General features: G+C 38.4%; 1 protein-coding gene across 1 annotated transcript; it reads right to left on the bottom strand.

Annotated features, from left to right (window-relative positions):
- Positions 1–300: 300 nt before the first annotated feature.
- SH2D1A (SH2 domain containing 1A) lies at positions 301–13117 on the bottom strand. The gene is made up of 4 exons (XM_018558622.1): positions 12974–13117; positions 4530–4593; positions 1071–1200; positions 301–422 (listed from the first exon to the last, which is right to left on the bottom strand). The coding sequence occupies exons 1-4, from the start codon at positions 13108–13110 to the stop codon at positions 301–303; spliced, it is 453 nt and encodes a 150-aa protein (XP_018414124.1). The 5' UTR covers positions 13111–13117.
- Positions 13118–13431: the final 314 nt, after the last annotated feature.

Genomic DNA, 13431 nt, shown 5'->3' with positions numbered 1-13431 from the left:
GTTGTTGTCTGTGTGTTTGAGGTTGTCCAGCTAGGCAATCTAGTGGGTCACCTTCTGGAAGCTGCCCTGTCATACAAGTTTATCTATACCTCTAACAGGTTCTGGTGAAGGTCAGGTAATCCTCACCAGGTGAAGAACATTTATCACCAATGTGGTATTCTCCTGTCTGGCTCTTATGATCCTCTTCTGCATGTCTGCACTTAGACTTCTTTTGCTGCTCCTCTATTATGCTGCTCTCATCAGGCTCCTTCCTTTTAGAGTTCAGGTAATCTCTAGATAAGGCCAACTGTCCTCTGCTGCTCATGACATCTCGATTGCATCAATATCCCCACCCTTCCTGTTACAACTTTGAATAAGCTCAGGTTTAACTTTTGTGTCACAGTTAAACAAAGTTTGGTTCTTCAAAGTGTTAAGCATGTCGACTAAATACAATTACAATAAATGCAATGATAATGTAAATAAAATTCCAAGCAAATCAATTTTAATTCAAGATCATCACAATACAAACCCCAGAGGGTTAACACTTATGCAAAGCAATGTATAAAATGTTCTAACTGATAGACTGAACCGGACTTTTATACCCCAGGGTGGTATTACAGCTTCTTGCTGATAATTTAGCAATGTGAAGCTTAAACACTCACCTTTCTGTAGGCTGGGCTGGGTGCAAATCATACTTTTTTTTATTAATTAAGAGTCATCATAATTAGTAAAAGAGCTTTAAAACATAAACCTGAGTATCTCTGACCACCAAAATCAGATTATATATCTTTAGAACCTTAAGTTACAAGCAGCCAAAGTATTTTAGGCACCAGGCTAGACTAGTGCATTCAAGCTAGAATCAGGCTAGAGTAGAAAGCATTAATGTAGTTAGCAAGGATGTGTCACTGCTTTGCATTTTCATGTTACATTTCAGGTTTGACTATATTGTATTTTAATTTTTCCTTTTCCCTCACAGACCTCTTCTTATATTTACCACTTAAAAGGTACTTACTGTTTCTTTCAAATACGTTCAGGCATGTCTGAAATGTTCCCTCTGCGGTATCACAGTACATCATATTGTAGTATATTACCTTTCATCTTCGGCGTTTTTCTTTCAACAGGATGTTGCAGATGAGTTGCAATTCCTTGGCCTGGCTTCTGGTAAGCAGAGATTAGATTCTGAACCTTTCTGAACATTCTTTTAGGAACTCCTGGTGCAGCCTAAATGATAACAGACATGTATATTCACCAATTGCTATGATATTGTTCTGCTTATTTAGTGTAACATATATAATTTTGCATTATGCTATTTTTTACACTCAAATAATTATTTATAATGGGAATATATGCTGCACAGACCCACAATCATCTGATCTTTGGTGACTGTGAGGCTTTATTTACTTTATTGTCTTAGGACACAGTGGGTTAATGCTACCAGTCACTTTTGTGACAAAACTAATGGACACATTTATGAGGTCAGATTTGTAGAGCAAATGGAATAAAGAGCACAATTGTCCATGTGTTCATTTCTCTGGTAGTTACACTGCTTGCTGCCAGTAAAGTGAATGGAAGTTAGGAAACATTAAAGAGGCATCATAAGTAAGTTTTTTTTAATATCATCTCTTTTACTGTCTACAGTATCCTGCTCTTCTTTCCAGCTGATAGTATTACAGTCATCAATCCAGAGCACTGACATGAGTGAAGAGAAGTGCTCTTCTGTATTGGCATCATTTGCATTGGAAGACAGCAGTGTGACAAAGTGAATGGCAGCTGACCTGTTCTCTGGTACTACTACTTCTGATAATAGACTCAGGTGGGCTTAATTACTAAAACGGTAGAGACGTTACACTTAGCAAATAAGGTCAAACTGTGTTCACTAAATCATCCAATCAAATGTAACATAAATACAGTTTTTTCCCTTGGACATGCTTCAATACTCAAAGTGAAGATACCAGCTTTGCGAGTATGAGTACTGGTACTTGCCAAGTACTTACAAGTACGAGTACCGATACATTTTTGTTTATTGTCATGTGACAGTTTTTCTAAAACAATACAGACTAATGATTTCAGCACAGTGGTGGAGTGCCAGAGCCAGGTCCCAGCTGCAACCGCTGCAACCCTGGTAGTTCTCATGAAAAGTATCTGCACTGGTACTCGAAAAGTATCAGTGCATCACTAGTTTCTATACATTCAAATTCAAGCTATCTACTAAAAAACTGCCAAATACTTTAATGAATTTAGAAATTGAAAGTTATTTCCCAAAAGTGGATGTCTCTAGTCTCAAGATATTTTGTGCTTATGTGTTTAATTTTTACTGTTGTCATATTACGGTATAGTAATTATGTCAATGGAGAGAAGCTGATTGGCTGCTATGCGCACCTGTTCTAGCATTTATGAATTATCCCCACTGCTTTTACCATGCAACTTAAACCATGTCAACCTTAAGTTCTCGTTCACACCTAGGCGTATTGCATATGCGCGTCTGTCGCACGACCGTCGCGCGTTTTTTTACCGCGATTCGCGGTAAAAAAAGTTGCGCAACAAACGCGCGTTTCAGAAGGCTACTTGGCTGTATCCCAATGGAAACGCGCAACAAAACGGCCCAAAGTAGTACCTGTACCTTTTCAGGCATGGGCCGTTTTGTAGCGCGTTAGGGACGGGCTGAAATACGCCAAGGTGGGAACGAGACCATTGAATACAATGGGATTTATATTTTTGAGCATTTTGTAGAGCGTTCGTCGAGTGTAGAACGCGCTACAAAACGTTCAGGTGTGAACGAGGGCTTAAGGATATTTAAACCCTTTTCTTCCACTTTTGTACAGAGTAAAATAGTGAAATCCTGTCAGGTTTTTTTTTTGCTGTCTGTCCTTTCTTTAATTACAGTCTCGGAAGCACAAAAAAAAGCACATGTGTCATGTATGAAGATTTACCCTCAGCAATGGCATGACAAAGGCCATAGAAGCCCACACAGTTGCTACGGGGCCAAGGGATGAAGAGGGGGTCCTTTAGGAGGGCTTTTGAGAAAATTGAAACAAAGAAAATCTGTGTGTATGTGAAGGCAACACAAATCCAGAAATGTGGCAATAGGGAGGCAGAGGTTGCTGTTGACACTAACCCTTTACCCTCTGTGACATTTTCCCTTATGAACAGCTTAAATCAGACACCTAGGAGGAGACTTCAGAATTGTTATCACTAGTCACAGATCCCCTTCTTCAGGCTGTGCAGTAAGCAGAATTTGTTTAGCTGTCTTGGTAGTGTAAATGTATTACCCTCAGTACTTCTGGTCATCCCGGTCAGCACTGATATTAACCCTGTATGCCTAATGCAGTCTTCATCAGGCTTTAGAAACCTCAGGGTGTCAACTGACAGCTGTTTGTAGTTATGTGAAAAAGATTCACTTTAAAGAAGTTTGCATTAGGGTTATAATGTAACTGCGTGTAGGAACACTAACAATTATTTAATATTATAAACTATTATGATGGTCATTATTATTTATCATACACCTCTTGTTTTTTGGGGTTATTTTTTAAACTTACTACTAGACCACCTCTTTCAGCACTTGCTTGCTGCAGGGGTGGAAGGATATAGAATTTACCCTGAAGTTATTTTTTATGCAGTGATGTCCCCCTATTTCCTGCCATCCTCTCTCCACAGCAGAGGAGGCTATTTGTAGTGCTCTGACTATGCTGACAGCTCCCCTGCTACATATCTGTGATTTAGATATACTTTATGTTAAGATTAATGACAGTATGTCATTGATGGGGGAGAATTCAAATTTTTATATAGGGCCCCATTCTGTCAAGTGAAAAAAACTATGGGTTTCCTATCCCCCTCTGTTCCAGTGAAAAGGTTCAGGACAAATAGAGAGGTTATATCCCCTCATTAAGCACATAGAGCAATATAAACACACAGGGGTTTTCACACTTCCTCTCTTTATCCAAAACTTAAAAAAAATGAGCTTTAGATACACTTTAAACATTTCTAAACATTCATATAGTATGGCATATTTTAGTACACCACATGAGCATAATTTCATGCCTACCGCCTGCTGGCAGGAACCGTTCATACACTTTCACAGTGGTGCAGCTTTATTTCCCATACAACCATTTCAGAAGAATTAGAGCACATTAATGAAATGTCAGATATACTCATCAGCATAGCTTCATGATGGCAGCCAGAGCCTGCTGGTGTGAACTGCAGCAAAAAAACTGGCATAGATGAAGCTTTGAAGTACACTTCATTGATGTATCTGATAATCAAAGTCACATTTACTCATGACAAAGACTTGAATCTTACATGTGGTAAAGCACTGTCCTTCCTATTTATAAAATAGTTTTACTCTGGTAGATGAAAAGACATGCATGTGGATTGAGCAGTTGTGCTTCCTGCATAAAACAATGCCCTCCTTTCATGCTATAAATATAATGGTTAGATACTGTATAATTGAAAGATAATACTTCCTTCTTTAACTGTATAACAATTGTACGTTAGTCAACTGATACCTTAAATATTTACTGTTACAACATGTAAAATCCAATAATAATCCATACCTCCGCTGACCAGGAGCCAGTTATTGTTTGAGAGACTCTGTAGGTGTAAACTACATCCTTATGCCTGCGAAAAAAATGAACATGCGGACCATGCTTCATAAAAATGATTGGGTTTATTAAGTAATATAAAAACATCATCAACCAAGTAAAGTTCATCTTTTCCTGACATCTGACAATTATAACTCTAACATGCAATAATACAAATCTGCATGCTTTTTTACTTCCCACAGCCTTTACCAAGCTTGAAATAAAAGATAACATACTAAAATATACCCATGACTCTCTAGGTCTTAATGTAAACCTTTCTGTTGGACAAAGTCCCTTACATGAAGTGCAGGTTCTTTCATGTACTTTTTATTAACTTTATCAGTACTCTTTACAGCAACAATATGGAGTTGTGGGAGGCCAGAGGTCTTCAAAGAAAGTCAAAACATGATTATGAGAGCCCGTGGGGTTACATCATGAGATCATGGAAGTTGAATACAAATATTTTAGACTGAATATATTAAACAGTTTTTTGGAAGGACTCACAGTGTTTTCTCACAACCAACGGCTCAACGTTTTTCACAACAGCATTCGGCTCGGCTATTCTGCCCAGAACCTCTGTGGTACCGAGCAGAACAGAAAAACAGTTAAAAAAAGTAGTAAAAAATTAAATAGAAAACGATTGGGTGGAGCTAGCCGTGACAGCTAGCTCTGCCCAACTGTTTTCTATTGGCCGGGCAGTTCTGCTGCCGTCAGAATTAAAAAAAATCACCATAGGAATGCATAGCTAGATTCCTATTGGCTATTTCACTTTGCAATAGCCAATAGCAAACAAGCTATTGCACCCGCCCTCTGCTACTGTCAATCACTAGAGGGGACCTGATGGAGAACTTGAGGTCCCCTGTGCCGATTGACAGCAGCAGTGGGTGGGTGCAATAGCTGGTTTGCTATTGGCTATTGCAAATTGAAATAGCCAATAGGAATCTAGCTATGCATTCCTATGGTGATTTTTCTTTTTATTCTGACAGCAGCCAATGACTCCGATGTCAGAAGAAAAAAAACCCAGAGCAGGGAAATCGATCGAGCAGAGTAAACCTTTCTGGGATAAAGTGTTTCTCTCCCGGGCGGACGGGAGCCGCTATCTAATAGCGGGAGACTCCCAGAGCATCCGGGAGAGTTGGGCTGTCTGGAGATCAGTGTCCCTGGTTACCTGGTAACCATGGACGCTGATCTGTCTGTGCAAGGGGTCGGAGCCAGCCGTGAGATGACTGCTGGCTCCGCCCAGCAGTCAGTAGCAGGCTGTCGGCCAGCTTCGGCTTTCACCTCGGCTCATTGAGCCGAAGCATATGCCTTTGACTCGACTGAGCCGCTCGGCCGACTTCGGGAGCTGTACGGGCTATAGTGAGTAGAACCGAAGGGGTCCTGGGGCCGAAGCTAGCCAAAGGATCAGCCGAAGCTATGGCTAGATCCTTCGGCAGCTTCGTGAATAGACCCCTTAGAAACATTGTATGTTAATGAGTAGCTCAGTCTGTCCTTCAGTTTGACCCTCTAGTTTAACATTTAACATTTTTGAATATGTTGTGTAAATGGAATCACATAACAAATATAAAGTGGGTTTTCTCAAATTTGACTGCAAAAAATGGAAATACACTTTAAGCTTGTTAGTCTAGCTCTGGAACTGAAAGGGTTAGCACTTGGTAAAATAATATGTGCCGTGTGCTAAGACACTGACAAGTTATTTACAACTTTCTTCTGCTAACGGAACTGATCTTATCTGAACTGAACTGCTTTGCCTATTGTGGAGCACATTTTAAGCCACCACTTCAAAGCTCAGCACATCCACTAGAGACAATGTTCTCCTAGTACAGACAAGAGAATCAGACCTAAATAACTTTTCCGATTTTGATTTTACTCATGCACTTATTTGTACTCTTCTTGTGCTTTTAAAACAAAACATAATCTATTGAGCACAAACAAAAAAGAACTTGCTGAACTTCTGTTTTGTGCTTCTGGAAGCTAGTTATTGCACTTACATATACATTAACAATTAAAATAGCCTGTTTTCTGGTGCCTTGTATGCATATATCATTTGCTTCTCATCAATGATACGTGCAAAAAAATGGCAATATATGGACCATATATGAGCAAATGAAGCCATGAAAAAACAAATATACCACAAAATAGTCTGTGTGAGGTCTGATAATGTGGCTAGTCAATATTCATTGAAATACTGAATGACCAGGAAGAAAAATTAGGTCACGCAGTAACAGTTTATATTTTTAACCCTCTTGCTGCCAAGCTCTCCAGAATGCTTTTAACCTCAGCTAGCCACAACATTTTTTGCAATTAAAAAAAAACTCCCCAAACTATATATATTCTGAAAGCACAGGCCCGGTAAATTAAAAAGATGATGCTACTAATTTTGTAGGTCCTGCAAAAATTTTGCAGATGTTAATCAAATCAATATTGAACCAAAGAAAACACAATTAAATTGATAAAGACACACTAAAATCAGTATCAGTGCCCCCTCCCCCCCAAAAAAACACTTTTCCAACTAAATATAATAGATAAAACTGTATTGAGTTGATAAATAACAAATACGTGTACATTTTAAATTTTGCCTTTTGCGAAACGGTAAAAAAATAAAGTAACACAAAACTGTAAATAAGTGACCTATGTTAAAAATTGTTTGGGCACTGTGCTGATGTATGTGTTGTGAAAAATTATACAGGCATACCGTTAATAACAACATAGCGTATCACAACGCATGGCAATGCGTCACAATGCTTTGCCATTTGCTGCAGCACAGTTAAATTCACGGTATTTTAAAAAAACAAGCACTGAAATGTTTAAACCACGATATGGTGCACAATGTTGCACATGTATAATGTGTGTGTAAGAGGGAGGGGGGGTTGTAACATAGTAATATATAGCTATAGGATTTACTATATTGACTGCTTTGGCACTGGTGACTGGAGTGAGCCCACTATTTGCCCATTTGTTACTTCCCTCTTTGTGTTTTTAAAACTTTATTATTTTTTGTTTATTTATATTTTTATTATTTTTATTTTTTTGTACTGTTGAAGGGGAAATATAAAGACCATTGACATTTCCCTTTTGAAATAGAAAAAGAAATTGAGGACACCTTTACAAACTGGTGATAGTAAATGTTTACCATCAACCAGTTATGAATGGGTAGAAGCCTCTATACTGATTGCTTCCACCCATTCAGAAACTTATGAATGAACAGGAAGTGATGTAAAGCACTTCCTTTTTCATTCATAACTGGGGACACATAGCAGTATGTGTCTCCGGTTGTTTACAAACATTGGAGTGAGCAGCGATCACTTCAGTGTTTGTGCTGCACACACAGGATCTGTAAATATCACAGATATTTACCAATCCTCCTCTCTGCCACACACAGAGCCGTTGTCATCCTGAAACTGACAAGAGGACAGTGGAGCCACTCTCCTCCCCGCTCAGCCTTCCTGACAGCTGAGGCTGCTCTCTCCTACCCACTCGGCCATCCTGACACTGCAGGCAGCGCTCCCTCCTGCGCCCCCCCTGAAGTGGGGGGGCGGACGAGTCCCCCCCCCACACTGGCATCAGCACTCAATTTTCCCCACTGCCTCTGCCGACACATGCGGGGAGAGCAGCGGGAATCCCAGGTGGGCAGGAGAGTCAGGGAAGCTGTAAGATGCCGGTGCCGGTGGTGCCGGCGCAGGGGGGTACCCAGAATTTTTGTTAATAGCTGTCATCAGCGGCTTTTAAGCCACTAATGATAGCTATTCATTTAAAAGTGGCCTGCAGGGGAACCCTTCTGATATAAGTTCATGGTTGCTAAAGCGACCATGAGGAGCTTATAGCAGAAGGGAGAAAGCCACCGAACTGGCTGAGCTGCAAGCTGCAGGCGGTTTTGTTCTGCCGTAAGCCTTACATTGGTGGCAGGGAAAGGGTTAATACACTATATGACTTTTATCTTTATCTTTGATTCAAACTATTGATGCCTTGACTTGCCCAAATAAACAGCCAGATGATAATATTGGTCCCGTCTAGTGGTCTTACCATTCATATAACTGTAACAGAACTTATAATGTGCATCAAGACAGGATTCTGCTGTTAGTTATTGCATGCAAAATTGTTGCATCTTAGCATAAGCCTAATACTGTTCTATGTGAATAACTATTGTAATATAAACTTCCAGAGCCTTGTACCATTTAATTAAATGTTTAACATTAATAATAAACTTTTAATTGGCAAATTTTGATAAAGCAAGAACTCATTCTTGTTAGCAATCCAACCTAGTCAAGAATTTCTGGCAGTAACTGGCTAGTGCATGGAATTCATGAATACTGTATCAGAGAAATGTGTCAGTTGCAAAGTGTTCCAAAACACTGCATAGTTTATGAGTAAACCTTGTATTGGTTACCCATGGTCTTTAATGGTTGAAAGAATGGGTAAATCAGGTAGTTACCAATAACCATCTTTGGTCAACCTCAATGTAGATCAACACTAGTAGTTGCATTTGAATGTGGCCCACACTCTAAAAAGGAGTAAAAAAGTTGTAAAAAGTCAAATGTATCTCCTGAGAATAATAAATAACCCTGTGTTCTAAGTTCATTATTGCACATACAAATGTAATAGCTGACTTACATGTACAGGTTTGCATCAAATGGTAATGTGTGAGTTAATTTACTAAAGGGATAGATAATTCCAACTTAGTTGTATTTAGGTTAGTGCGTAACTAAGCTAAGTGTTTAGTTTAAAGGAAAATATTGCAGCAACTTGAAGCCAACTTTTTTAATCATTCCTTGTTTCAAGTAAATAAAAATGAAAACTTCAATGTAAATTGTAAAGTGTCTTCTGACTTGCATTAAGGTGTTCTTGATGGATTTTTTTCTCATTATCAATTGTTTGCTCACTGAAAACCAGGAATTCATAAAACCAGTAAGCTGCAGATTATTGTGGACCTTTACATCTTTATAAAGTCGATGCCCACCTTTGTCAGTGATTAGCATTGATTGTGTTAATGAAGAGGTGCAGTGATGATATATACATTGCACATTTTCCTGACTCACATTGCAGACTTCCTTCCTTTTCTATTAAGTTTTTATTAGGCTTGAAGCCTAGAAATTCAAAATTTTCTCCACAGGAAACTAAGTCTGACACCGGGGTTGGATTGTAAAGTAGACTCTAAACAGCTCTACTCCTCCCTGTTATTCATTGTAACATGATCAGTAAACACCGTCTCTGCCTTTGCACACAATACGATGTCCAGGGAGGGGGGTTGTCACTATGAATACTAATGAATAGGGGTTGGGGGGGGTGGAGAGGTCACTTGTACTATACATATATTACTTGCAAAGCACAATTGCAATCATTTCCATGAGGAGATGAAGAGGAAAGCTAATAAAAAAGTTGTGTTCATATACAGTAACTGCATATGCCTGCTTCATGTACACTCAGTGTACATTGCTGGCATATGTTTGTTTTTTTTAAGTACCTCAGCAAAGGTGGAAATGGGCTTTAAAGCTGATGGAAAACATTGGGGCTGATTTCAAAAACACCTGATTTTTTAATTTAAGGTAAAAGTGGGTTACTCTTTGTTCACACTTCGATGCAACATTGCAGAGGCGCTGCCGGGTTCGTTGTGGTAGGTCAGCTCCTTCATTTGACTGCAGCTTATTTGCACTTAAAGAATTGCTTGAATCACATTGTACCACATTGCATGGTTATGGGTTACCATACAAAGTTTTGTGATTCAACGCACATGCGATGGCTAGGTGTGTTGGGGTGCCATTAAGAAATAATCAGTGCACCTAACATTGCAATATGCAATGCGGGATCACATGCAGCATCGTACATGCTCCTGCATCACAAAGATGTGAAAGGAGCCATACATTACACTAAAGGTATTTACAAAGCAAATGATCTACCCTACCTAACACTATTTTTTTTCTTCAGGAATGTGGAGTTGGGTCCTTCAACTTGTTGGTTTGGATCCCAACAAGCCTCAATGTTGGGCATGTTGGCACATGTCAAACAATGTTGGAGCTCGGCAAAGAAAATTATGCTATGATGCATTTTTTTGCAACCATGATGTAACTCTAGTAATAGTTATATAATAAAATGTAACATATATTAGAAATAGATTACGGCTTTCAAAAGTAAATGCATAAGAAAAAACTACAAGCATGGTTTTATGCAACCTAGGAACCCGTACCATTTAAGTGGGAGAATCTCTATTTTAATAACTTGTTGAAGGTAAAAGTTTATTGTTTGTAGTAATTTTACTGTTATCAATCATATCTGGGTCATGGCTCCTTATGATGGAGGTACAGTTATAACATCACCTTGTTTGTCAAAGCACTCGCTTTCTTTGCTATTGCTAGGTGTCATCACAGAAATGAGAGGAAATGCTGAGCATTTACTTTTGTTTCAACTGCAATTTAAATCAATGTGCTTTCACCATAAGTAGAGCACATCTTACTTTGGATACTAAATATAAGCATAAAATAAGATATCCAGATGTTCAAGTTTTGTAGCTTTACAGTAGCTTTAAAATTTGACAGTGTTTCTGCACAGCTCCATAACTAGGACAATTACATTTTGCCAGGTATGGGCTCTTGTATCTAGCGGCAAGAAAAGTAGACGCAGTCATGCAAGGACATCTTGTGTTTGTGGTCATCATATATAGCTGCCAATTATTTACATTCATTTCTAGGGAAATGTTGCTGAGGTATGCTGGAATTGTCACAGAAATACTGTCACTCTTCTTGTGCTATTCTGCATTTAATCATATACTCATTCTCTATGATTAAGTGAAGAATAATGTGTTACTTGTTCTAGCATGCATTTTTGTTGGTTTTGAAAAGAAGCGAGTTTAAGGACAATTTACTTGTTCTCTATGTCTTTAACTACTTCTTCATTCATAAGGTATATGATTTTCCAAATGGGCATGCCTTGCATGATTTAAAGTAGATTTATCCATATACAATTGAATCCAGACATGCCAAATTTCTGAATTTTGTGGGAAGCAATAGAAGAGGCTTTTTTTATCATGAAAACCTGCTACCATCTGTAGAAATCATTGGCAGCAAACAACTATGCATGTTACCTCTTCTACTGTCTGCAGCACAATCCAGAACTTTGACGTTAGTTTAGAATGCCCAGTTTGCATATGCTGTATGCATACTAAGGTAGATGGTAATTTACCAACTCCATTTTTTTCCTTGGAGTGAGCCATATGTACACCTGTAGACTGTGTTACAAGTTGAAGTGGACAAACTTGAATGGTGATGAATGCATAATTTGCCGATCCACTGTTCAGCTGGATCAGGTGACCTGACCTGGTACTTTAAAGGTACCATGCCAAGGATAGAATTGTTCCATGGGCCGGGTGGATTTTATATCCTTTAATTCTATTTACCTAAATTTTAAAAACACTTAACTAATGGTATCCACTACAGTGGACAGACTTTTTTGGAACACTATCTGACAATGCACATGTGTAGAGACATTAGATCTGAGCATATTGCTCAATCTCACATTGAGATATTCAAGTGAATGGACTTCTTGGAATGTTTTATTCAAATTGTTAGACTAGAACAGTGTATTAAGATGTCTATCAATAAAATACTAACATTACAGGGATGCACAAGGAGATGTCAATTATTCTATCTGTTTGGCTGTTTGTGTGTGGTGATAAAAAAAAAACACCTAGCAGCCTCTCTCCAGTGAATGGCCAGGCTTTTTTTAAATAAATGTCATACAACTGTATTATCAGCAGCTAATGATGATCATATTCTCCAAGTATGGTTTGTTCAAGTCAGTGCTGAACAAATAACTATACAGAATGCCATAAGGGTGTAATCATTATATATTCTGCCAGTCTAGCAAAAACTGTTTTACTATTTTTAGGCACTTAAATAAACATAAATAGTTGTACAGATAGATTAATAAATCATAAAGTGTTAAACTTCACCACACAATGAACTCTAATGTTTAGAGCATTGATTGTTTTTTTATTTGTTCTTATTTGTTAATAACATTTCTGAATTCTATAGTATTGTTATATTTTGACTGACTGTCTCCAAAAGTATTAATGTACAGTATTTAATACATATGACAATGGGTATAAAAACCCCAGTATCCAACATTAAGTCCAGTATTCAAGCACCTTCACTGCCTGAACAGAACTTGGTCTCAGTGGAGAACTATCCTGTCCAGACAGGGGGGTGGTTAGATCTCTGGAGAAAGTTCCTAGAGCTAGATCCAAACAGCAGCTGCAACCGTAGAGTTTAACAAACACCATCTTTTTTCGTTTTTCAGTTAAGACAAAATGATTAAAATTTGGAGTAGTTTTTTTCCTAAAGTGATTATTTATCCACTTAGATTAAATTTGGAGAATTTGTATAACTATAAAGAAAACATGACTGCCAATTCATAAGGGTACTTACAGTACACATAGACAATACACTCCAGGCACTGTCTCACTGTCACGAAGCAGATAACTCCCATCTTTTCCAGCTTCACTCAAGAGCTTTTCGCCAATCTCACGACTAATCCTCCCATGATAAACGGACACATTCTCCATTGCTACACAGTACAAGAACAAATATTTTTGCTGCTAAGTGAATATAGAGAAAGGTCAATTGAACTCATCAAACCTATCCTCAGACAATATAGTGCACAGTGATGCAGGATTTCACACCTAGAAGTGTCAAATATGACTTACAGCCCCTCCCACACATCAGCTTCAGTGTGGAACAGATCACTGCTTGATCTAAGCTGTCTGAACTGTATGCCAAACTTTTTAAAAATAGCAATATTTCCATTCCAGTTAAAGCATTGTGGAAATGAATGCGAGAGTGCAGGTGCTTCAATTGTTCTAAAAACACTATGGGGTATATTCAAT

The sequence above is a fragment of the Nanorana parkeri genome, unplaced genomic scaffold (assembly GCF_000935625.1).
Source record: "Nanorana parkeri isolate BGI_ZX_2015 unplaced genomic scaffold, ASM93562v1 scaffold349, whole genome shotgun sequence".
Lineage (NCBI taxonomy): Eukaryota > Metazoa > Chordata > Amphibia > Anura > Dicroglossidae > Nanorana > Nanorana parkeri.
The sequence above is the reverse complement of the archived record's forward strand: the minus strand, read 5'-3'. Positions and strand labels throughout refer to the sequence as shown.

Excerpts from the sequence above, each read along its gene's own strand:
- SH2D1A (XM_018558622.1), bottom strand. The coding sequence starts at position 13,110 with ATGGAGAATGTGTCCGTTTATCATGGGAGGATTAGTCGTGAGATTGGC. Across the intron at positions 4,594-12,973 it reads GTGTATTGTCTATGTGTACT|GCATAAGGATGTAGTTTACA; the intron begins GTAAGTACCCTT and ends TTTTTTTCGCAG. Across the intron at positions 1,201-4,529 it reads CTGGCTCCTGGTCAGCGGAG|GCTGCACCAGGAGTTCCTAA; the intron begins GTATGGATTATT and ends GTTATCATTTAG.